General features: G+C 36.8%; 5 protein-coding genes across 10 annotated transcripts; 2 read left to right on the forward strand and 3 right to left on the reverse strand.

Annotated features, from left to right (window-relative positions):
- Positions 1-1,551: 1,551 nt before the first annotated feature.
- Positions 1,552-9,920, forward strand: LOC120250687 (DNA polymerase I A, chloroplastic-like). Its single transcript, XM_039259520.1, has 12 exons — positions 1,552-1,778; positions 1,874-2,336; positions 2,673-2,861; positions 3,344-4,053; positions 5,147-5,630; positions 5,989-6,084; positions 6,610-6,702; positions 6,792-6,986; positions 7,354-7,446; positions 8,067-8,279; positions 9,183-9,272; positions 9,389-9,920. Exons 2-12 carry the CDS (start codon positions 2,157-2,159, stop codon positions 9,548-9,550), a joined length of 2,505 nt encoding a protein of 834 aa, XP_039115454.1. The 5' UTR covers positions 1,552-1,778; positions 1,874-2,156; the 3' UTR covers positions 9,551-9,920.
- Positions 9,921-11,235: 1,315 nt separating this feature from the next.
- On the forward strand, positions 11,236-13,691 carry LOC120249937 (transcription termination factor MTERF5, chloroplastic-like). Of its 2 annotated transcripts, XM_039258651.1 has the most exons (3): positions 11,236-11,344; positions 11,533-12,846; positions 13,406-13,691. In XM_039258651.1, exons 2-3 carry the CDS (start codon positions 12,031-12,033, stop codon positions 13,418-13,420), a joined length of 831 nt encoding a protein of 276 aa, XP_039114585.1. In that variant the 5' UTR covers positions 11,236-11,344; positions 11,533-12,030; the 3' UTR covers positions 13,421-13,691. The 2 variants fall into 2 exon arrangements, with proteins under 2 accessions (XP_039114585.1, XP_039114584.1); XM_039258650.1 differs by lacking the exon at positions 13,406-13,691 and having other exon boundaries at positions 11,533-12,986.
- Positions 13,692-13,741: 50 nt separating this feature from the next.
- On the reverse strand, positions 13,742-15,158 carry LOC120249936 (transcription termination factor MTERF15, mitochondrial-like). Its single transcript, XM_039258649.1, has one exon. The coding sequence runs from the start codon at positions 14,941-14,943 to the stop codon at positions 13,780-13,782; it is 1,164 nt and encodes a 387-aa protein (XP_039114583.1). The 5' UTR covers positions 14,944-15,158; the 3' UTR covers positions 13,742-13,779.
- A 1,602-nt stretch (positions 15,159-16,760) lies between these two features.
- On the reverse strand, positions 16,761-19,118 carry LOC120283364 (transcription termination factor MTERF9, chloroplastic-like). 2 transcript variants are annotated; one of them, XM_039290034.1, is made up of 2 exons: positions 17,715-19,118; positions 16,761-17,172 (listed from the first exon to the last, which is right to left on the reverse strand). In XM_039290034.1, the coding sequence occupies exon 1, from the start codon at positions 18,886-18,888 to the stop codon at positions 17,728-17,730; it is 1,161 nt and encodes a 386-aa protein (XP_039145968.1). In that variant the 5' UTR covers positions 18,889-19,118; the 3' UTR covers positions 16,761-17,172; positions 17,715-17,727. The 2 variants fall into 2 exon arrangements, with proteins under 2 accessions (XP_039145968.1, XP_039145967.1); XM_039290033.1 differs by having other exon boundaries at positions 16,761-17,182.
- A 1,657-nt stretch (positions 19,119-20,775) lies between these two features.
- Positions 20,776-23,026, reverse strand: LOC120250615 (transcription termination factor MTERF15, mitochondrial-like). Of its 4 annotated transcripts, none has more exons than XM_039259441.1 (2): positions 21,658-23,026; positions 20,776-21,126 (listed from the first exon to the last, which is right to left on the reverse strand). In XM_039259441.1, exon 1 carries the CDS (start codon positions 22,826-22,828, stop codon positions 21,662-21,664), a length of 1,167 nt encoding a protein of 388 aa, XP_039115375.1. In that variant the 5' UTR covers positions 22,829-23,026; the 3' UTR covers positions 20,776-21,126; positions 21,658-21,661. The 4 variants fall into 4 exon arrangements, with proteins under 4 accessions (XP_039115375.1, XP_039115372.1, XP_039115374.1 ...); XM_039259438.1 differs by having other exon boundaries at positions 20,776-21,135; XM_039259440.1 differs by having other exon boundaries at positions 21,630-23,026.
- Positions 23,027-25,464: the final 2,438 nt, after the last annotated feature.

Raw genomic sequence — 25,464 nt, forward strand, 5'->3', positions numbered from 1 at the left:
AAACTTTATGGCCTATTTAGTAAATGGGACAGCCTTTCACAGGCTAATTCCATATCAGCTCTATTGCCATCTCGTAGTGCATTTCATAGGAGGAAAATCTACTTTGTCAGGGATTTTTACATAAATAGCCTTAGACAATTTTTTTTTATGGAAAACATAAACATTATGCCAGAATACATTAAAACATATGTAAATTATTTTCACAATTTCCCTCGATCTATATGTAAGGGGTATAAATGTTTTTTTGATAATAATCAAATAAAAAATAATAACGTTAACTCAACAATATGAATTTCTATCATATGTAATAGGAAAAACTCAATATCATTCTTATAAAATAAAACACACAAGAAAATATAAAATTTGAGAATGTAATTTTGCTTAACAAATTCACTCTTAAAGTGATGAATTCAATAGAATTGTTTGTTTTTTCATATTATTATATTTTATTTATATATAAAAAATATATTTTTTCCATCAGCTCCCTTTAACAGGTTATATATCTTGTTATATATCTTAATATTATATTATATAAAGGCTGCCTCATACAGACATACAAAAAATTAATATTATATATATAAATATGCACAATGAAAACCTTTGCATCTACACATCTTGAAGTTGCTAATGCTCTCTGAGGTTGCTAATGACATGAAAAAATAGCTTAATGAAATTAACATAAAGAATTATATTTATTAATATTATTAAATACAAAATTAGTAAGTATAAAATTTACCTGATTTCTGGACGAGGGATAGGCTCAATCTGTCAAGCTTAAGATTAAGTATGTATGTTATAATGCAATGACTTATAATGGAATCACACCATTTTATAAGAGATGAAAGGTTATTTTTTTTGTTTTTTGTTTTGTTTTTTTTGTTTTTTTACTGTAGTAGTAGTAATATGTCAAAAGTAAAAAAAAAAACCATTGACATCAACACCTAATTTGTAACCAATTATAGATTATATCAATTTAAAATATCAACAATTGTGGCTCAATCATGCTAGTAAATCTTGCAGCATCACATCAACTATTTAAAAAAGTTTATTTTCTTCACATGTCTAATGACTATAACAACCCATTAACATCAACACCTAATTTGTAACCAATTATAGACTATATCAATTTAAAATGTCAACAATTGTGGCTCAATCATGCTAGTAAATCTTGCAACATCACATCAACCATTTAAAAAAGTATTTTTTCTTTCCATATCTAATGACGGTAACAGCACATTGCCAATCAGCAAATAATATATTTTTTTCTAGCTTTACAGACTAAGTAATGAAAAGGCAGAACGGAGCGGAAGGGGGAAAGTCGGAAAAAATAGGGAGCAAAGAAAGAGGGATCGGCGAGAGCAAAGGGATGAAAATCATTGAGATGAGGAGATCAGTGTTGGAAAGGCAACAAGCAAAAAAAAAAAAAACAACTCTCTATATGGATATATGTTACGGTGGCGTAAACGTAATTAAATTGTGTTTCGAGGGTTTTTATAAAAAAGGCAGCGTGAACGACCGCCACAAGCTTAAACCCTTGTCCTCAAGCTCTTGCTTCTCAATCCCTTTCGTTTTCTAGGGTTTTAGGTCCTCCCTCTCTGGAGGTTGGGTTCGTCTTGCTGCACCTTGGGTCTTCATCTCCGGCCTCCAAGACGGCACCTTCCGGCAAGCTTGGCCGGATTCCGGTAGCGGCCATGGCGGCGGCGGCGGCGGCGACCGGCTTCTTCCCAACTCGTTCTCTCCGTTGTTTTTCCACCTCGTCCAGCCTTATCTTTGCTTAGGTATGCGAGATATCCTGTCGTTGGTGTGATTGTGTTGTTCAATTTTGGATTTTTTTTTGGGATGTTTTTGATTTTTTTGTCTTCTGTGCTTGTAGGAGAGACTTGGGCTCGTCGGCGTTCACGAGTCCTAATCTCGTCAAGCCTGGGATTAGGGATACGTTCTTGAAGTGCTCCGGGTCTATCTTGATTGAAGAACAACCACCTCCGGCTGACTGGAAGGAAGCGACGCGGCAGCTCCTGGATGAGAGCGCTTATTACAGAGTGCCGGTTGTCAAGACTGCGAATGTTGATCATGTGCTGCGGAAACCTTTTGATAAGCCGGAGGGGTTGAAGCTGAATGGTGATAAGAGTGTTGAGGTTGGTTTTGGAGAAAGGAAAATGAGTGAATTGAATGTTAAAGAGCATATGAGTCACCAGGAAGTCTCAGAGATGCATCAGAAGAGGCTTGCTCGTATATATGACAAAGTTCTTGTTGTTGAGGATTTGAAGACGGCTAGGAAAGTTGTTAATATGCTCACAACCAAGTACAGGGAATTGGTGTATGCTTGCGATACAGAGGCAAGTCATAAGTGGTTCATTTTCTGTTGTTTCTTGTTAACTGCACTGAAATCTGGTTTTTTTGGTTAATTATTTGTGCTTGACACGAATGTAATTGCAAGTCCTATCTGTTCGACGACACTAGAATTCACATGCCAATGGTAACGTATCTAAAATTTAAAGGAATTTTTAAAGTTTGAAAATTTTTTCTTGTTGGATTTTCTTTGTGGTTCTTTCATTTCTAGTGGCTTATAGGATGTTTGATGATCTTGTAGATATTCTTATGTGTGATTTTCTTTGGAGCAATTTGTTAGAATTTGAAGATTTTGCAGTGAGATAACTTGTTTTAGTAAACAGGTTTCTGCGATTGATGTGAAAGAGGAGACTCCTGTTGATCATGGAGAGATTATATGCTTTAGTATATATTCTGGTTCGCAAGTTGACTTTGGAGATGGGAAGTCTTGTATTTGGGTGGATGTGCTTGATGGTGGCAAGGGCCTTTTGATGGAGTTTGCTCCTTTTTTTGAAGACCCATCAATCAAGAAGGTAACTTGAAAATTGAGATTCCCTTGTAAGCCTTATTTGGTGTTTGTTTTCTTTTTGTTAGTAGCTTTGCCATTCTTTCTATCAGGATGAACCATTGGTGTTGGTTATTGATTATTATTGTACACATGCCGTTTTGTGCTGAATATATATTGCTTACTACCAATGCATTATCATTTCCTTGTAGAGTTAAGATTTTCATAAACTAATTGCATAACACCATGCTCTACCTAATATAATTGTAAGAGTCAATCCCTGAACATAGCCTTCTCCTTGACAATAAGGAAAATTGAAAGATTTGGGAAGGATTTCATTTCGCCTTCACTAACACAGCCTCAACTTGTGACTGCTACGCTGGCTTATATGGTTTCCTTTATTCGCATTAAATGGTTTGCTTATAATTTATGCCTATAATTATGGCAATGATCCCTAAAGATGTTCTTCTTCGTCTTCTTCTTTTTCTTTTTCTTTTCTTCATTTTGTAGGTTTGGCATAACTATAGCTTTGACAGTCATGTTATAGAGAACTATGGGATCAAGATTTCTGGGTTTCATGCAGACACCATGCATCTTGCACGGCTTTGGGATTCTTCAAGAAGAATCGATGGTGGGTATTCACTTGAAGCACTCACAAGTGATCCTAAGGTCATTTCTAAAGAAACATCCTCTGACAGTTCCCAGAACAAGAAAAGGGATCTATCATTAGATGATGATTTACTGGTTGGGAAGATTTCAATGAAATCAATCTTTGGTAAGAAAAAGGTTAAAAAAGATGGGTCAGAAGGAAAGCTTATAACCATTGCTCCTGTGGAAACACTTCAAAGAGATTCTAGGATACCATGGATTTGCTATTCTGCCTTAGATTCAATTAGCACTTTAAAGCTTTTTGATAGCTTGAAAGTGAAACTAGAGCAGATGGAATGGTTTATTGATGGAATTAAAAGAGGGAACATGTATGATTTCTATGAGGAGTATTGGCAGCCATTTGGTAATCTCTTAGTCAAGATGGAATCAGAGGGAATGCTTGTTGATCGCACTTATCTTTCAGAGATAGAAAAGATTGCCATTGCAGAACAACAAGTGGCTGCTGACAGGTTTCGGAAATGGGCATCTAAGTACTGTCTGGATGCTAAGTACATGAATGTAGGGAGTGATGCTCAGCTGCGTCAGCTATTCTTTGGTGGCATACTTAATAGGTACAGTGCAAAGGCTTCTGAACAGAGAATTCACTAAGTTGACTGTTTTTCTACATTTTGATTAAATATTTTCTTATTCTCCATTTTTTTAAAATTGTATAAGTTTTGATGCAGACTTGCAGAAGGCTGCCAATTTGTTGAATCGTTTCATTCTAGTTTGATGCTTCTATTTTTGGTTGGCTGCATCATAAGTTACCTCTAGACACAGCCTATTCACCAATGATTTTCTGTGATTTTCCATTATGTAAAAGTTGTAGCTTTATGCAATTGAAATTTGTGCAACCACTTGTGTTTCTGGGTTATAGGTTCTGTAGCTATTCCTGATGTGGAATCTGTTTTCCTTTTGTTATATTTGCAAGATAAAATTTAGCAAATTCTAACATCTAGATTTTTCTTTAATGGTTCACAGGTTTACACAATATGATGAAATCATATACATACTCTTGTCTATTATAGTGAAATGTATTATCTGTCCCATATATACTGAGCCTAGTGTTTAATGCAAGTACTTGAGTCGTAGGTTGGTGCAAATTATTACCATACAAGGGTAAGTGCTTTTTTCTTTTTTGTTTCTCTATAGCTGAATTCATTTACAGTTCAGTCCTCTTCTGTTCTATCTGTCCTCACCTTATTGTGAACCTTGTCTTGTGGGGAGCGAAGTATTCTGAAATATAAGGTTGACAACTAGATATTGTGAAGATGTCTATATGATTATTTTAGAACATTTAATATAATGATTCTGTCGTGCTTTTTAATGTTCTTATCAGCCATGTGGATTCATGCTTAGGATTACCTCGTTGGCATGTGTGCAAGTTTTATTCTAGAAAAATCATCAAGGCCAAAGAAGTTAAGTGACATACTGCGTCCTTTCTTGTGCTAGTCCATTTTGACATCCATTAGCCATTGGAAAATATGTAGAGAATTCTTAGCTGAACCGGCTATTATTTGTTTTATCTTAGTACAGTTCATGTCTGTCTTTCCATATTGTCTGTTCATCTTCTCTCCATTCAACTTCTATAATTGTTGAGTGTTGATTTTTTTTTTTTTATTCTTTGTTTTGTTTTTCAATGTTCTTTGATACTCTGTGTTTCAGCAAAGATGGAAATGCTAGTTTGCCCGCCTCAAAGACATTTAAAGTGCCTAATACTGAGACTATTATCGAAGATGGCAAGAAGACTCCTTCAAAATATCGCACTATTACACTGCATAATTTACTGGAGGATCCTCTCAAGATGCAACCTGAGATATATACTGCTAGTGGTTGGCCTTCAGTCAGTGGTGATGCTCTGAAAGGCTTTGCTGGGAAGATCCCAATGGAGGAGGTCTTTTTGATGGATGAAGAATCTGGATATGCAGCTGATAATAGTAATGCAATTATAACTGAACATGCTGAAGTGGCTGATAAGAAAAAGAAAATATCACATAAGTTAAATAAAAAAGAAGCATCCACATATGGTAAGGCATATGCTGCATTTGGAGAAGGTAGGGAGGGGAAGGATGCTTGTCATGCTATTGCAGCTCTCTGTGAAGTCTGTTCAATTGATTCCTTGATATCAAATTTCATTTTTCCACTGCAGGTATGAAGATACCTTGATAGTTTCAGAAATTCAATCTTGATATGTATTTTCCATTGTCTGTGCTTTCGATTATTGTAAATTTTTGTTCAGTTTGTTTAACCGCCTTGTGCTGCCTTGTGCTTTTTATCCTCTATTTTAGAGGCTCTATGTGACAACAAGGATTCCAGTGCACTTTCAAAAATTGTAGACACTCATGCACCTATGACAATGTTTTGTGGTAGCAATTTATTATGGCTCATAACTAAATGAATTGTATAGAGGTGCTTATTTGTGTTAATGGTGTATGCTTTTTATATTTTTTGGTTCTTATTTAGATCTTATGAAGCTAACTAATGGTACTCACTTCTTTTGGCCTCAGGGAAGTCATATATCTGGTAAAAATGGGCGCGTTCATTGTTCTTTGAACATTAACACAGAAACTGGACGGCTATCTGCCAGGAGGCCAAACTTGCAGGTTCTTGGCATTACTTGTTTTGCCTCATTTTGTTGTATAGTTTGAGAAATAGTGGCCAAGTGTTATGGAGTTTGTTAAAAATCTTTTCACACCTCTAATTTGTTAGAGATTCCAAAAATTTCATCCAGAAAGTAATGCATTGATCTTATTACTAATTGCTGGTAACTTTCCTTGTTGGTTTGATTTTGACCTGTGAACTTACATCTAGGCATATATGAGGTGTTTGGCTGTGCTTGTAATAAATTGGATTTGGGTCTTTGAAGTTTGAATCCGTTTGGAGGGTAACTTTATCTCGATTTTGACTAAGCTTTGACTTAATTTATTCTGATTAAAATAAACATTTTATTATCAAGATTCTGAACCAGTTTATCCCAACTTATTCTCCAACCAAACACCAGTGTAATGTTGTTTGGTTTATTTTATTTTCCCAGAAGTTGTTCACTACTCTAGCACTTGGCATCTCTTCCTGTTACGCTAGCCTCAATATCACATGTCTCACTGATGACTTTTTTTTTTTTGAACCAGAACCAACCTGCTTTGGAAAAGGATCGATATAAAATACGACAGGCTTTTATTGCCAAACCAGGAAACTCCCTTATAGTTGCCGATTATGGACAGGTCTCTGGATTATTTTTTTCTCAGGAAATAGAAGGATGCGTACGATTGACTTGATTTTCTGTTTCTTACTATTTTCGTGTATTGTCTAGTTGGAGCTTAGGATATTAGCACACCTTGCAAACTGCGAGAGCATGTTGCAAGCCTTTGAGGCTGGTGGAGATTTCCATTCTAGGACAGCTATGAACATGTATGAACATATTCGTGAAGCTGTAGACAACAAGAAGGTACTTCTTGAGTGGCATCCCCAACCTGGTCAAGAGAAACCTCCGGTTCCTTTGTTAAAGGTAAGGAGCTCCTAATTGACCCTTTATGTTGTCGTAGTTCTGTGCGTGATGGAGGATGTCAATGATAGCTACTGATTGAGATGAAGTCCTTGAATAGATAATAATGTTATGAAGGTTATCGAGTGGTAGGTTCCTTGCCAACCTATCAAGGTAAATTCAAGGAAAGCAACACTGAAATTTCGGTTCTGTCGCTGCCATTCTGTGTTTACAGTTAAATTTATATTTGCCGTGTTTTATATAGACCCACGTATTGTTGTTGGAAACTTCTCAACTTCTGATACATAGTAAAATTAAATAGATTGGCAAATGATACAAGCCTATCAGATCCTGAGTGGAATTGTAATTTACATTCCTATTCCATGTGCAGGATGCTTTTGCAGCAGAAAGAAGAAAGGCGAAAATGCTAAATTTCTCAATTGCCTACGGAAAAACTCCAGTTGGACTTGCGAGGGATTGGAAGGTATACCTTTGAAAATTAATTTATGTAGGAGAGCTAGCTGAAATAAATCTAGAAAATCTCCTCACAAGAACACTTAAAAAATGGCTATAACTTCGCAACTTATCATATATTTGTATTCATATGCTGCATGCTCGATATATATCATTGTCAGTTTTAGGGAAATCCTGAATATCAAACTAGTAATGAATTGTTTTGTCAGCTATAAATTTGTAGCAATTTATGAATGATGCTGTAAAAATGATTTCATACACAAATGCTTCCTAAAGCAATATAAGATTTCTATGTACTAGAATAGTTATGGATTTGTACCAGGTTGGTACTTTTTTTGGATTTTTTTTAAAGATGTTTTGTGGGCATAACTATTTAGTTGTAGCTATAAAAATGGATAGTATACTTTTATAAAAAAAGTAAGAAAAAGAAAAAGAACAAAAAGATACTATGCTAATAACATGTAATATGGAAGATATATGACTTCATATAAATTATTATATTTCCTTGGTCCATGATGTTTGCTCATGTCTCATATTTATCCAAGTAATTCATGCATTAGCTAGGATGAGTATTATCATTCTCATGTATTTGCATGTGCGGAACTTATCTTGATACAACTTTGCACTCAGGTTTCTGTCACAGATGCAAGAAAGACAGTGAATCTCTGGTATAATGATAGAAAGGAAGTTCTGAAATGGCAAGAAGAGAGGAAAGCACAAGCTGCTCGGGAACAGCTTGTATACACATTACTTGGGCGTGCACGGCGGTTCCCTCCTATTTCCAAAGCAACCAATGCCCAGAAAGGCCATATTGAACGAGCTGCTATTAATACCCCAGTACAGGTACTTGTTTTCCTATCAACTTGCAGTCACTCCTGGGTATATTTCTTCTGCCATCCTATTATTGTGTATGTTTTTAATGAGTCATTGATATATGCAAACTTGTTTATAAATAATGTGTTAAATTCAATTTCTGTTTGGATTTTTGTGGATTTTTTATTCAATAAAAAAAATTAACTTGATAAACAACCCATGATTAGCCAAATAACTGACAAAAGTTTCATCTACTAATTCATTGAATATTTTCCCTTGTTTAATATTGTTTTTCATGCAATATATGGATGTGTAACTGTGCCTATGGATTGATTAGAGAGGATGAGAGATTGTTGATAACTTACAAGCTGATTAATATTGTTTCTGACATGAAGTTGATGAATAGAGAGGAGTCTCATTTGATTGTTATAGTCTTGAACTGGCAATGACTTTGATATAGTAGCTTGATTAACTATCTTAGATGGCCTTTAGGCCTTTAAGTTGTTAGTTATTGGAGGTTGGAATCGTTGGATGTGATTCTTCTTTTAAGAGAGCCTTCAAAATTTTCCTGAAAGAGACGGAAGAAAAATAAAAGAATTAGCTATCTTAGATGGTCATCAGACTTTCAAGATGCCAACGGGAATCTGTATCCTTCACTGATAGTATTTTTTCTTTTCTAATTTCGTTTAATATAAATGATGTGTATATCATTGTCAAATGAATGGAAATGGAAACACAGAATTGCTTCTGATCTTTCAAGCAGGATTGTAAAAATGGTTAGAAGAGCACAAAATATAAGAAGAGAAGTTTTGGTCTAAACTTGGAATTTTGTTATTTTAGCTGCTGAATTTAATGAGAATTTATTTTATTGATCTTAGTTAATTCACATAGTTTACTCTCACATGTTTTTCTTTCGCTCTATCGTTACAACAGGGCAGTGCAGCAGATGTTGCTATGTGTGCAATGCTTGAGATAGACAGAAATCCTCGTCTAAAGGAGCTAGGATGGAAACTGCTCTTGCAGGTTCTTCTGATGCACTTTCTATTTTTCAACTTTTTTCTTTTTTGTAATCTTTGATCTTGATTTAAGAAAAGTAGGCAATTTCTAGGGAATAATAAAATTATTTATTTTGGATATAGGTGCATGATGAAGTGATATTAGAAGGGCCTACAGAATCTGCTGAACTCGCTAAGGAGATCGTTGTCGAGTGCATGTCGAAACCCTTCTATGGAACAAACTTCCTCAAAGTCGACCTAGCTGTTGATGCCAAGTGCGCACAGAACTGGTATGCTGCCAAGTAATTAAGCAGGTTTTATGAGTATCAGATCCTTGTTTTGATCACAAATACGAGCCCCATTTTTGTGGCTGTCCTAGTATCGCTTAAGCGTATGGCTCATCTTGATCGAGAGATCGATAACATCAATCATAACGGCTGTCGAAAAAGATGCATTTTACGTTCATAATGGTACTGATGGTGGTGCTCAGACTACAGCTTCTTGTACACTAAATTATCGGAAATTGGCTGGTTTCTTCTGACCTAATGTCTTGCCTACATGTATGTAACATGTGAGAGTATGTAATTTAGAGCTTCCTGTATAGTGTTGCAGATTAGATGTACCTTGTTAAATGTTTTTGCCTGAATTTGAATGAGCATCTGAATTATGATTGTCATTGTTATTGTTGGTTTCTTCACACATGTGGATAAGTCACGTGCCAGGGATAGACACGTGAGAAGTTTTATTCAACCACTCTTGTGCTATCCATTCGTGTGAGCTGGAATTTGAATCCATTTTTTCAGCGGGACAAACACTTTATACTGGTAAAGTGTTTATAGATCAAATGATTGTTGTTGTTGTTGTTTTAATTGTGTACATCTCGGGCAGATAATTCCTCTTTAACTTGTGCTTTTAAGCATTTTTCTGCATTTATAAATGCACAGCAAGTGATTTGTTTATTATTTATTTATTTTTATTATTTGTGTGTGTGTTTTTCTTATCTCCTGGTTTTTGTCATGGTCTTATAACCAGTAATTTTCTACTTTAAAACTCTCTATTTGTATTGTGTCTGAATATACCTTCATAAAAATATATGCTTTTTATTTTACCCCTTGTAAAAGCATTATTTATATTTATATATTTATTCAAAGGTTTAGAGGTTTGATTCCGTGCCTGGTTCACATATATAAAAAAGAAAAATATTATATATATATATATATATATAAAATTTATTATTATCTGTTTATGTATATAACTAGGAATTAACAAAAATATACACACATGTATAAATATTATTTTACCCATTTTGATGATAAAAATTTATAAATGAATAAAATAGTTTATGGGCTTTCAGTGCGGTCGTTAATTGTTGGCAAGAGATTGATTCCATAAAGGTAAAAGTTTTTATTTGAGAGTTAAGAGTACGAAATGTGAATGCCCGTTATGCCTATGTGTGTACAGGCTTCACAAACCATAACCGAGACACATTTATATTTCTCTCTCTCTAGTGATTAGTCACTCATCTTGACAAAAAAAATTAAAATAAAATAAAATAGTTTTATAGGCCCCGGCCGATAGTTGTATATCAGCAATGGGACAATTTTATATTGGATGTATAACACTATACAAGTAATTTTCTCATATTTTGGATCCGAAACTTAACGGGTCGGATTCAACATCCACAAGGATCCGATCCGAATCGTCCTTGCTATGTCATTCCATCGTTCTGAAACGGTGAAACCCAAAACCTCACTGCTCTTAATGCCCTCCATCTCCCTGCCAACGACCGTGGGTCTATCGTGACACGGGTGCGTCGATCAGGCTCACTCGGAGTGGTGAGAGTCTCGATTCTCAGTGAGCAGCAGTTTCTGGGAGTTGTGAATAGTGGTTGTGTACGGGTGGTTTTCACGCACGCAGCGTGGCCCTGTCCCCCACTTGTTCCACCGGAGGCTGCGACGTCCCTGGGCTCTCAGTGGGTTTCGCCCCGCTCCTCTTTCCCAAAAAAATGCCCTCCATCTCCTTCTCTTCCTCTTTCCGGCGATCTTGAATCTTCAATCTCAGGTCGATGTTTGCGATTTCATTCTCTTAGGGGTTTTACTGGTATGAGCTTTCAATCATCATCCTTCTCCTTCCTTTTAGTATCACCAATTTATTAATTTTGCCCATTAGAGATTATGTTTTCGTACTTGATATTCAGTGCTGAAAATTGAAAACTTTTTCCCTCAAAATTACTATTTTTGCTTGTGATTTTGCATAACATTGTTGACATGATCCCTTTGATGTTTCAGAGAACAAGAGGAGCAATCAGTGGTGAAAATTGAAAACTTTTCCACCAAAATTACTAGTTTTGCTTGTGATTTGGCATATAACTGTCAACATGATCTGTTTTGATGTTTCAAAGAACAAGAGGAGCAATCAGTTGTGAAAAGTGAAAACCTTTACCCCCACAAAAGTAATAGTTTTGCATGTGATTTGGCACAGCACTGTTAACATGATCAGTTTGATGTTTCAAAGAACAAGAGGGGCAATTATATTGCCCATTCCTGAGAAGAGTATCTTCTCTTTGTTCAGTTCTTCTGTAGTTCCAAAGTGTAACACATTCATCTTGAATTACCTTACTCAAACTTTCGGTGTCTCTGAAAGCCGGGTTCTTTCCTCTTTGAATGTTCCACATGTTGAAACACTAGATGGTCCAAACTCTGTTGTTAACCTGTTCAAACAATATGAATTCTTGGACGCTGATATTCGGAAGGCTGTCCGAGTTTGCCCACAGATACTCTTTTTGAATGCTGATAAAGAACTTGAAACCCAAACTCCAATTTTTCCAAGATCTTGGTTTCACTGGTCCTCAGATGAGTCCCTTCCTATCCAAAAGTTCTACCATGCTTACCCACAGCCTTGAGAAGCGGATTGCGCCGTCAGTTGATGTCTTGCTAGGAATTTTGTCCACTCGTGACCTGCTCCGAGTCCTTGGGAGATGCCCATGGGTTATAAAGGAAGACCCAGCATTGAAACTCATCCCCAACATCTCCTTCTTGAAGAAAACTTGCCACATTGACCAATCTCAGCTGTTGATGCTACTGGTGAGGCAGCCATCTTTGTTTGTTATGAGACAATCAGCTCTTCAAGATCTTGCTCACAAGATCACGGAAATGGGTGTGTCAGTGGACTCTAGGGTGTTTGCTCAGGCTTTATACTCATTCTCTTGCATGTCCTCAGAGACATTTAAGAAGAAATTTGACCTCCTTCACAGCTATGGTTTCTCAGATGAGCAGACAACACTGTTATTCCAAAAGGCACCTGCTGTGTTTAGGACATCTGAAAAGAAGCTGATCTCTGGTTTGGAGTTTTTCATGAACAAAGTTGGTGTCGATCACTGCAAACTTCTTCGATATCCATCTAGTTTAATGTATAGTATGGAGAAACGAGTCGTCCCTCGGTATAGTGTTCTTGAAGTTCTATATTCAATGAAATTGCTCGAGAAAGGTGATCAACTTCTTTCTGCAATCTTGTTATCTGAGGAGGATTTCCTGAAGAAATATGTATGGAAGCATATTGAGACAGTGCCCGAGTTGTTAGGTGCCTACAAGTTGAAAACTAAGGTTGTTCCTCTTTGTTGACAGTTTCCAATAGCTTGTTCATTTTGATTATGGACTATCAATCAACTTTTGACATGCTCAAAAATGTCTACATGTTTAAATTCTCAGTAATGGAAATCAACCAGGTTCATCAGTCTTGATTATTTGATATTTTTTTCTTTCTTTCTTTCTCTTTGGTTGATTGTAATCTCTGTTGCATAGTGAGTTTTTGAGCAACTGAGTTTGTTCATCTATGTACCTTTAAATTAGTAAAAGAAGAGTTTCTCTGGAACCATGAATAAGCAAGCATCCTCAGCATTCATCAAAGATTACAAACAGAATAATAACACTTACAAAGATGTCCGAATTAAAAACTAAAAATTTGACAACATTGTGCATTAAATCTTCTGAATGTTTTTACATCATAAGCTTGCTCAAGCAGTTAATAACAATTACAGTGGCAATTTTCTCAGAGCAATAGAAACTGTTTGATTTTCTACACAGGCCTGTGCTTCATTCAGTATTCAAAGCTCATGAACATAAATATCATTCTGATTGCTGCTATTTGTTGTTTTTTGTAAAGATCAAACCACAATGAAGCTTCTAAGCAATCTGGTTCAAAAGAACTTGAAATTTGGTCATTGCAATTATCACCCGAAGGTAATATCGACGCAAAGAATACATGTGCATGACATCTGCATGCAATTCTCAAACAGGACCAGTAAAACAAAGCTAACGGAAATCTACCATAATTTCCTCAGCCTATTTCTCTTAAGACTATTACATTGTCACTTGCTACCTAAGACAGACACATTTATCTTTGCTTCATGAATTCCAATTTGAACACACTGGCTTTCAGAGAATAATCTCAAAAGCTAATAGACATTGTAATGCCTCACCTAAGTAACAAAGAGTAGAAACTGGCACCTCACTTCAAAACTCATTCATTGACCGGTTTCAACTCAGAATTAGAATGTCCGCGCCCCTTGTGGATGGACATGTACCAACCATACAATTCGGGGCATCCTTTTTATGGAAGAGAAGAAAGTTCTTCACAAACATCTTCTCCGAGTAGGACATTATCGTCAAGAGGCTATACTTCCCCTTATTCAGCCTTTTCGATTTCAAGACTTGCATGACATGATAGCGAGGAATAAGCCTCTTCTCCAAACTAAACATGAGAAGTATCGGACTCTGAACAAGTTCAGATGGCTTGAAACCAGCTTCATTCACTAAAAAATCAATCTTTTTCTTCAACATTGTCTCAGAAACTGTTAGAAATATCGGGTTTTTCTGAAACGCTGACAGAAAATCTGCCTCCGACCATCCCAAACTCTTCAAAACTTCCAATTTACCATCAAACTTTTCTTTGGAGATTTTCAGAAGAGTGTTAAGAGCCCAAACAAACAGTCTTGAATCACGACGTATCCCCATTCCCTCAACCCTCTCAGCTAATTCCTTCAACTTTACCAGCTTTTGAGTAAGAAATCTCGGGTGTCTTTGCACAATCAAAGTGATCCTTTCATCTGAAATGCCGAATTCTCGCAGGAACTCAAGGTTTGGTAGCACCCTCTGCTCCAAACTAAAATTAAGTAAACAATGCTTTGCCCTCAAGGATTTGCTCATTAGCTCAAAAGAACCAAAAATTCCTCGCCAGAACTCGATCTTCGGCCGCACATTGCCCTCAAAGCTGCAGCGAAGGATCACGGGATTGGAAAAGATCAGCTGAGTGAGCTCAGGCCCTGAAAATCCAAGACTTTGCAAACCTTCAAACTTTGGCTTCAAGGTTGTTTCTACATCAAAGCAGAGCCAATTTGGGTACCAAAATATAAGCTTTTTGATCTCAGAATCCTCAAAACCATAACTTTTCAAGAAACTCAATACTGATTCAGGATTTTCAAGGGATTTGAGATGGTTTAGTTGCTCAGAGGCAGAGGTTGCTTTCTCAGGAGAGAAGCCAAGTGTGCTCAATAGGTATTCCTCCACAAAGGAGTGAGGTTTAAGAGGCAGTTTGCTCTGAGTTATGGTGGTGGAGGAGCAGAAGGAACATCTGATGATTTGATTTTGAGAACATGAATGGAAGATCTTTGATCTACAAAGCTTCCTCAGAAGCAAAGTCATCTTGAATTTCAGAAAGAACAAGCAAGCAAAGGGTGCGCCTTTCTTTTACCTGATTTATGGATTTCTATGAAACCACCATTGATATGCACCAAGATTCCTGCTTTCCATCTCCTCTATCTTTCCATAATCAAAAGAAAAAGAAAATTTCGAGCTGGAGTTGTTGATGAGGAGGATCGGTGAAGGGATTTGGCAGGGCTTATTGTTAGGGTTTTGGATGTGCTGTTTGGAGGGTCATTTTGCATATAAAAGGCATCTGTGTTTATATAATTATAAATGAGTCCTTTAATTTGTTAATTTAATCCAAGAAAAATACTTTTTGACTAATTTTTTATTCAAAAAGAATTTCTCGCTTATCTCTTATTTTATTTTATTTATTTATTTATGTGGTTTATCCACTTTTATTATTTAAAAAAAAAATTCTTTCATGGCCCCTGTTAACATGGCCAATTGCTGACAGGCCCTTGAAAAAGTCATTTGGGTTTATGCCTCCTATAAATATAAAAAACATCCTTAAAAATCCCCATAAAAACACAAATGTGTCAAAATGATTTATAGATTAGATTAACAAATATAAGATCCGTTTGATAGACATGATAAAAATGATAAAATATATTGCTTTGTCCTTTGTTTGGAGTGCCAATAGGATATGATAGTTTTATTTTATTGACCCACTTTATCCTGCCGATCACATGATAATGAATCTTATGAAGGAGTCAGGATAGAAACATGTATCCACCAATTGCCCACAGTTTTCATGGGGGTATAATAACAATTATCCATTTTTAATACATATGTAAAGTTAAAACCATTTTACTCTCATGAGAGCTCTAATTTTTTAGCCTCTTTGATTGCTGCAACTTTGTGGCAAATATGGAAATGCAGATGCAACCTTGTGTTCAGACAAGTTAAACCAAACATCATTAAGAGTGCTAATGCAGTTGTAATGCAGGTGAAAGAATTTTCTATAAGGCCTAACAATCACAAAATGAGATGCTATATTATGCAGAATAGGCCCAATCCTGGTTGCTTGGGGATTTTTTCTGCAGCTGCTTGGAATGAGGTTACAGGTAAGGGGGGACTTGGTTTTGTTATGCTTGACTCTAATGGGGTTGTTTGTTGTGCAGGCATGGCCCCTTGTGCTTTCACTGGTAGACTGGAGATTGGTTTCTTGGCTATCAGTCTGGCTCTTCATCAGTGCATTGTAGCTCGCAATAGATGTTCCCATATTTACATCAACTCGGATGATATCTGGAAGGCAATTCTGCACACTGATGACTTAATTCATTGGCGCCAAAAGGATGCATTTGATTCTCTAAAAGCTAAGTTAAACATACTGAACAATCCTAAGATTGACCTCATCCCACACCATTGGAATAGAATTGCTACTGCTTTGGCTGCTCATGGCATCAATTCGGCTCATCTATCTTTATTTCACTTGGGCATAGAGAGACCATTTTGGCTTATGAAGTTGATCAATCAGTCTGGTTTTTCCTACTAGTATCTTTGTTTTTTTTCTTATTGTTCTTGTTTCTCTGTGTATCCTTAGTTTTTATTTTGGTTTTGTTTTCTTTGTTTGTACTCAGACTTTTGTTTCCTGACTCTCTTTAATAATATTTAGCTACTTTGTAGCTCTTTCTCAAAAAAAAAAACCAGATGAATCAAAACAACTCTCTTGTTTTATTTCTGTTGATTGTCCTTTGACAGATTAAAAAAATCATATCAGACATAATAAAAAAAAATCAACAAATTAACAGCAAAAATCAAGACACAGAATCATCAATAATCAGTTCACTAATGTTAACAAGAATGCATTGTTTCAAAATAATTACTGCATTTGATCAATTATCAAGAGCTTGTCAGGTACCAATGAACAAACAAACATCCCAGCATTTTGCACAACAAAATATAATAATTTCTGGATTTACATTGTGCTTCTGTTGTTTCCAATTAAATAGAAATTTAGAGCTAAAATGTGCAATTCTGTGCATAAAATCTTCATAACATCGAAAGAGTCGAAAAGGTATCAGAAATGAAGATTTCACCCTGATGGTACATTGAACAATTTCAAATTTTTCTTCACTTGAACAACAGTGTAAGCTCGCCTTTGTCAAACATGTTGGAGATGATTACGTCAAAAAGGAAATTAGTTAATAGTGTTGAGAGGTATATGAAAGGAATCATTAACAGCTCCAAAGGATAAGTGATCTCCCAAAATGTCTCAATTAGCATCTGAAATAGCCTGCACCACCAAGCAGGCATCGATTAGTATAATCAAAGATAAAATAAAAGAAAGCTCTCATCTTAATTAGCAAAAAGTGAGAACATGGAAAATATGGATAAAAGCTCAAAAGTGAGATCATGACATGGTTAAAAAAACCTTTGAAAAATAAGAGCCAATGAAAAATCTTTGAAGACAACAACCTCTTCAGTCTTAACAAGTAATGTCTACTTAAAATGGTAATAAAAGTAAAGCCTTGACTAAGTTGTAGAAATACAGAATATCCATTCTCTCACATATTAAGATCTCAAGTAGCAAGATCCATAATTGACAAGAATTTGCTCCTTAATTTGTAATACCAAGGGTACATCTATCTTGGCATAAGAAATTTCAACTTGAACACATTGAGTTTCATAATCAACAAATTCAAATCCAAAAAATCTCACATTGATACAATCACTGTGGTGCTTGTTCAAATGTTGCACTAGCCATCATCCACACAAATTCAAGAGCATGGCTCAAATAAGTTCTCAAGTATAGAAAGTAATAGTACCTCACTTTAACACTCATTTCTCTTTTTGTTTCAGTCCAGAATTAGAATGTGCTCCTCCTTTGCTGTTGGCAATATACCAATCAAGCAATTCGGGAACCTTTTCCTCGTGAGAGATGAGATACTTCTTCACAAACTTCTTTTCCGAGTAACTCATAATGTACCCTAGGCTAAAATTTCCATTATACAACCCTTTTGATTTCAAGACTTGCATGACATGATGCCGAGGAACCAGCCGCTTATCCAAGCTAAACATGAGAAGTCTTGGATCACGAGCAAGCTTGGATAGCTTGCAACCAGCTTCATTCACTAAGAAATCAATCTTTTTCTTCATCATGGTCTCAGAAACTGTCAAAAATATTGGATTTTTCTGAAACGCGGATAGGAAATCCACCTCAGACCATCCCAAGCTCTTCATAAACTCCAATTTGGCATGAAACCTGGTCATGGTGATTTTCATAAGAATGCTAAGAGCCCACACAAACATGCTTGATTCATGAGGTATCCCCATTCCCTCAATCTTCTTAGCTAGTGCCTTCAAATAATCGGGCTTTTGGAAAACGAGTCTCGGGTGTCTCTGCACAATCAAAGTTATCCTCTCATCTGGAACACCAACTTCTCGCAACAATGCAAGGTTTGGTAGCACTCTCAGCTCCAAACTGGCATTAAGCAGCCATTGCTTTGCCTTAAATAACTTGCACAAAAGCTCGACAGAGCCAAGGATGCCTCGCCAAAACTCGATCTTTGGCCGCACATTGCGCTCAAAATTACACCTGAGGACCATGTGATTGGAAAGGATCAGATGTGCAAGCTCCTGCCCTGAGAAGCCAAGACCCTGTAAACCTTCAAACTTTGGCTTCAAGGTCCTCTCAACATCACAGCAGAGAGCTTGCGGATACAAAGATACAAGCTTTTTGATCTGGGATTCATCAAAACCATAACTTTTCAAGAAATACAACACGGTCTCAGCCTTTTCAAGGGATTTGAGATGGTTTAGGTGCTTGGAGGCCCAGGCTGCTTTCTCGGGAGAGAAGCCAAGTCTGCTCAACAGGTAGTCCACCACAATGGAATGGGATTTGGGAACTGTTTTGCTATGGATTATGGTAGTAGTAGAGAAGCGAAAGGTACATGAATACAAGATATTTGATCTGAAAAGCTTCTTGAGTAGCAAAACCATCTTGAATTCAAGCAAGAACAAGCAAGAAGGTTGGTTTTTACCTGATTTATGGATTCAATCAACACTGAGATGCTCCAAAGTTCCAGCTTTCCAACTCGTTTCTCTTTCCGTGGGAAGAACAAAGGAAAGACGGAGATTTAGAGCTCGAGCTGGTGGATTTGGAGAATGGATTTGCAGGGCTTAGGGTTTGGTTCGTGTGGGGATACGCGCGGAGGGCCTCACGGCAAATAGAGCATTAGTTTTCCATAATTACAATAAAGTCCTTGTTTGGCTTTATTTAAATTATTTTTGCCAAGAGAATATTTTTGACGAATTATTAAAACTTCAAGTGCTTATATAAAAATTAGAGTTTTTATCATGTAAGCCCCTGAAAAAATAACGGACTAATAAGTAATTTCCTATACACCTCTAAATGAAAACTCCCAAATTCTTAGTCTCTCGTTAAACGAAAATAATAAAGCAAAAGCATGAAAAATATAGTATTTTTTAGACGAAAGAATCATAATCCAGTGATATTATCCCCATTGTCAAAACGGTGTAGTAACAAATTCTGGATTATATATGCGAATTTGCAATCTGAATCTCATATTACCAAGTGAGAGGGCACATATTAACCAATTAATTCTCTATTTTGTTGTGCATGCTCTTGATACATTTGTTAAAAAAAAAAATCATAACAAAAATATTGTTTTAATGAGTAATCTAGTTGTTTCAAATCTTTTTCTTTATCCAAAACAAAAATATAAACTCATAACTTATGTAATCCTACCATCTCAAACAGAAAAAAAAAAAAATTCAGAGCATTTAATGAAGTTATTCTCTTGTTGAAATTCTTGAAAAACAAGTTTGAATGAAATTAGGAATGGGGGTGGGGTGGGGCGGAGAATGGGATCCCTGTCCCCATCCCTCGGCTCCACGGACGGGATTCCCCTGCTAAAATTCCCGTGAAAAAAATCCTCCCTGCTCACTCATGATCCCCGCCCGTCCTAAACATTAATATAAAAATTTTCTATAAATAACTATAATATTTCAATGACGTTTATGTTATACATATAATGTATGTATTTAAAAATCTGTATCAAAACTGGATATTTGAATAAAAAAATATAACACATGGATATTTGAATAAAAAAAATCTAGACAAATTACAATTACCTAATTATCCAATTTATTTAAATTAAATAAATAAATAGTTTTTATGAATATTAGAAATTTGAAAATTAGAAGTTTGAATTTTAATTTTGTAGATATATTATATAATAATTTTATTAAAATAATTTAAGATTTTATTAAATAAATATGTTTTAATGAAATATATAAATTTAAATAGTTAATAAGTTGTATGAAATAATTGTGAGTTCCATAATAATAACTAAAAATATTAACAAATAAATATTTATTGATTATATATATATAATATTATGTTAATGTTGAAATAATCTTTAATAAATATATTAAAAATATATAATATATTCTTTTGGAGAATCCCCATTCCTTACGGGGTTCCCCGCGGGGAGCAGGGCGGGGATCCCCGTGGGGCAGGGAGACCATTCCCCACCCCCGCCCCGCTAGACAGGGAGGAATTTTTCCCCGCGGGGCGCGAGGGATGTTTCGGGGAATCCCCGCCCCGTCGCGAGCCCCGCGGGGAACAGGGATTCCCCGCCCCACCCCCATTCCTAAATGAAATCTGAGACAATATTATTAACAAGGATTCACAACATAAAAAATTCAATTATTATACCTTTTCTCTTAGTATAATCTTAACAAAAATGGAGCATGAACATGAAAAAAAAATCACTTTAATTCCATAACTAAATAAATATATTCATTTCTTCTATTTGAACCATACAAATATGTTCAATTTGCTTTTATAAGAAATAAATATAATCATCACAGCATAAGCTTTTCATGATTTACAGTGTGCTTCTTCTGTTTCCAGGAACAGAAACAGAATAATAACAATGACAGAGATGAATAATAATAAACTTTATTTATTACACAAGACTCTGATTAAAATTTTCTAAACAGTTACCTTCATAAGCTCACTCAAGCTGTTAATAGAATCCCAGATCATTTTACTGCAACACTTGTTATCAATAACCAATTGACTCATCCTATCATCTGCCATAGTTGATTTTGTTATATACATGCCTGTGCTTCATTCAGTTTTGAGTCTTAATTTAAGTAGTCAAAGCTTATGAACATTTCCTTTTTTAATTGCTTGCAGATATTTGTCACCTGAAACACCTACACAAAATCAGCATCAACAAAGAAACAATAAAAAGTTAATCTTGTTCTGATAACTAATACATGTCATTTTTTTTAAGAGATTAAAAAGCCATGGTAAAATCTGTCCAAAGGAACTAGAGACTTTGGCAATGTAATATCACCCAAAAGTAATGTCAGCACAATAAACCCATGTAGGCCTTCACTACAGTCCATATTTGTAATACCTTGATGCCAAGCATGTTGAAACTCTTGTTCATGACATCAGTATGTAATTCTCAAACAGCAGAAGATATTTAACATGCTGCTCTAATATCCGACAAGTAAAGTATGAGCCAGTGAAAACTATACAAAAATTTTCTAAGGCTGTTTCTTTTCAGACTATTACCGTATCATGCAAACAACACATTTATCTCTGGTTCATAAATTTCAATTTGAACACACTGACTTTCAGAGAACAATCCCAAAAGCTGATAAGCATCTCACATGTTGTTTATGTGATCGTTATGCCTCACCTTAGTGCTAAGGGGTAGAGAGTAGTACCTCACTACAAAACACATTTATCTACTGGTTTCAACACAGAATGAGAATGTTCGCTGCCTTTGCAGGAGGAAATGTACCAATCATATAATTCAGGAGCATCCTTTTTACGGCAGAGAAGAAAATTCTTCACAAACATCTTCTCCGAGTAGGACATTGTGGACAACAGGCTATAATTCACATTATTTAATCTTTTCGATTTCAAGACTTGCATGACATGATATCGAGGAATCAACCTCTTCTCCAAGCTAAACATGAGAAGTGTCGGACTCTGAGCAAGTTCCGATGGCTTGCAACCAGCTTCGTTCACTAAGAAATCAATCTTCTTCTTCAACATTGTCTCAGAAACCGTTAGGAATATTGGGTTCTTCTGAAACGCCAAGAGGAAATCTGCCTCCGACCACCCCAAACTCTTCAGAACTTCCAACTTACCGTCAAACTTTGTTTTGGAGACCATCCGAAGAGTGTTAAGAGCCCAAACAAACATCCTAGAGTCACGACGTATCCCCATTCCCTCAACCTTCTCAGCTAATTCCTTCAGCTCGTCAGGCTTTTGAGCAAGGAATCTTGGGTGTCTTTGCACAATCAAAGTGATCCTTTCATTTGAAACACCGAATTCCCGCAGGAATGCAAGGTTTGGTAGCGCCCTCTGCTCCAAACTAAAACTAAGTATACATTGCTTTCCCCTCAAGGATTTGCTCATAAGCTCAAAAGAACCAAGAATCTCTTCCCAGAACTCAATCTTCGGCCGCACATTGCGCTCAAAATTGCACCCGAGGACCATATAATTGGAAAGGATTAGATGAACAAGCTCCTGACCTGAGAAGCCAAGGCTCTGCAAACCTTCAAACTTTGGCTTCAAGTTCCTTTCAACATTACAGCAAAGAGCTTTTGGATACAAAGATACGAGCTTTTTGATCTGGGAATCATCAAAACTATAACTTTTCAAGAAATCCAACACTGTTTCAGCCTTTTCAAGGAATTTGAGACGGTCAAGGTGCTTGGAGGCCCAAGCTGCTTTCTCCCGAGAGAAGCCAAATCTGCTCAACAGGTAGTCCACCACAATGGATTGGGTTTTGGTAATTGTCTTGCTATGAATTATGGTAGTAGAGAAGCAAAAGGTATATGAATACAAGATATTCGATTTGAAAAGTTTCTTGAGAAGCAAAACCATCTTGAATTCAAGCAAGAACAAGCAAGAAGGTTGCTTTGTTTTACCTGATTTTTGGATCTAATCAACACTGAGATTGCTCCAAGGCTCCATCTTTTCAACTCATTTGTCTTTCCTCCAGAGATTGGGAGCTCGAGCTGATGGATTTGGAGCAAGGGATATGCAGGGCTTAGGGTTTGGTTTTTGTGCGGATGCGCGCGGGGGGACCTTACTACAAAATAGAGCATCATGGAAAACTTTCCATAATTACTAAATAAGTCCTTTTTAGTTGCTTTTTTGTGCAAAAGAATTTTTGACTACCGTAATTATTAAAACTTCAAGTGCTTTTATATAAAATTAAAGTTTTTATTATGTATGCCCCTGACTAAAAGAGGGACTAATAATGAAAATTCTCATTCATATTAACTCAGTAAGCAAAATTATTAAGAAAAAATAATCATTAACAAGCAATGTAATCATTAAAAGTATCATTTTAATGTGTAAATCCAAATGTTCCAAATCTTTTCTCTTTATATCCAATAATCCACAGATTCCAAACTTGGAAAAAAGAGAACATTTGATCATGTTGTTCTATTCTTGAAGTTCTGGAAAAACAAGTTTGAATGAAGTATTGTACAATAACAAGGTCTCAATGTCTCATAATGTTCCAATATTCAATTATTTTATCTACAATAATGTTAACAAGAATGAGTAGTAAAATTCCACATAAATAAAAAGTATTAAAAGTCCACAACTTAGTCCATGAACACTGGATATAAGTTTAAAAACAAGATAAATATATTCATTTTTATCATTGAAGAGTACAAATATGTTCAATTTCACTTTTGCCTTTGAATAACATAAATATATTAATTACTTCAGTCTGTGATACCCCAACAAAAAACTAAGATGAAAATTTTGTACACAAACCACAGCAGAAACAGAGAATTCCAAACTAACAGCCTCAAAATGTTCTTCGACGAAGTAGCAGCAGCAGTGGAATCCATTCAATTCGAGGATTCTCTCAGAGTTGAGTAAAATCCAATGTGTACATGGCAGACGACCATTTTTTTTTGGATGCTCGGCAAATTAGTAATCAAAAGATCCTGTTATAACTGCAACACCAACAAGGAAAGTGAATCTCATTTTGATTATCAAAGATAACATTATTTACTCCTTCTTGAATTGTTAGATGCAAAGAGGAAAAAGTCTTGTCATCCCCACAACTTGAGTTGTGAAACCCTCAATCGTGAAACCCTCAATCGTCCTTTCCATTTATCCTCTCCCCCTTGCCATGGCAAGTGGGGGGCAATCACCCCCTCCTGTTTTGCAGTCTAAGTCCTGGGCGGATGTAGCTGCTACACCTCAAGGAAAGGCTAATGTTTCACTGTTAGCTGATGGACCAGTGCTAAATAAAATGAAAGCGAACTCCTCCAATTTCGTCCGTCTGGACCAAGAGACCATCTCCAGAGCTCGGATGCGGTTTCAAACGGCACTCTATGGGAAGTTTTTCGGTAAACCACCACCTTTCGAACAAGTAAAAGAGATACTGACTGTGAAATGGAAGGACCTTGGTCTATTCCAGATCTCCGATTTACCGAATGGGTATCTGTTGATTCGATGTAGCTCTCACGAAGCAATGCAAAAGCTGTTGTTTGAAGGACCCTGGGCGGTGAATGGTATTGTATTGCAACTGGTTCCTTGGAAGCCTTATTTTGAGCCGGCTTTCTCAAAGCTCAACACGGCGGCGCTCTGGGTGCAGCTCCATAACTTACCAGTAGAGTTCTGGGAAGGGGAGGCCCTGGAGACTATCTCTTCTGTATTTGGCCGGTTGCTTAAAATTGACGAGTTTACCTCTTCTCTCTCTAGGTCAAAATATGCCCGTCTCTGTGTGGAAATCGATTTATCTAAACCCCTGAAACAGGGCTTTTGGATTGGGGATGATGAACAAAGGGTTTTTGTGGTAGTGCTGTATGAGCGTCTCCCGACGTTCTGTTATCATTGTGGGCTGGTCGGACATGGATCAAGCTCCTGCAACCGCCGAAGCTCTGGGAGTTCAGAGACTCCCTCTCCACCCTGTTGCAATGATCCGGGTGATCAGCAACTGCAGGAGGTCAGGGTTTCCTCTGGACTCAAGGGTGATGGCATGGATGTGGGAATGATCTCACGGCCGACAGACCAAATGGAGTTGAGGGAGAGAGAGGAGGTGACGCCGGAAACGGACTACGGACCCTGGATGTTGGTCTCGAGACGACGGGGTCGTGGAGGAGGTCGTGGCGGTGCTGGTGGTCCTGGGTTTCCGGGATCACGTGCAGTGCTTGCGAACTCACGTGATCAGCCCATTCCTCTCCCCAACGTCTCGAAAACAAGGAATTCTGCCGCATGGCCGACACGTGGCGGGAGTTCCTTGAGAGGTAGGGGAGGCACTGTCAGGGCCACGACTCTCGGTCATGGCAACGTCTCTGGGGAATCGTCCAAATCCTCTGACAAGGTGGGTGGGCACAACGCGCAAGACTCTGTCCCGGTACTCGGTCCTCTCTTGGAAACGGTAGTGGAGAATATCAGCACGCTTCCTGACAATACCCTTTCGTCTCTCGAGGGGTCCTGGAGAACCGAACATGGTCGGAATCCCGAGGAGACAAACCCTGATGAGGAGACGT

This window comes from Dioscorea cayenensis, chromosome 19 (genome assembly GCF_009730915.1).
Source record: "Dioscorea cayenensis subsp. rotundata cultivar TDr96_F1 chromosome 19, TDr96_F1_v2_PseudoChromosome.rev07_lg8_w22 25.fasta, whole genome shotgun sequence".
Taxonomy (NCBI): Eukaryota; Viridiplantae; Streptophyta; class Magnoliopsida; order Dioscoreales; family Dioscoreaceae; genus Dioscorea; species Dioscorea cayenensis.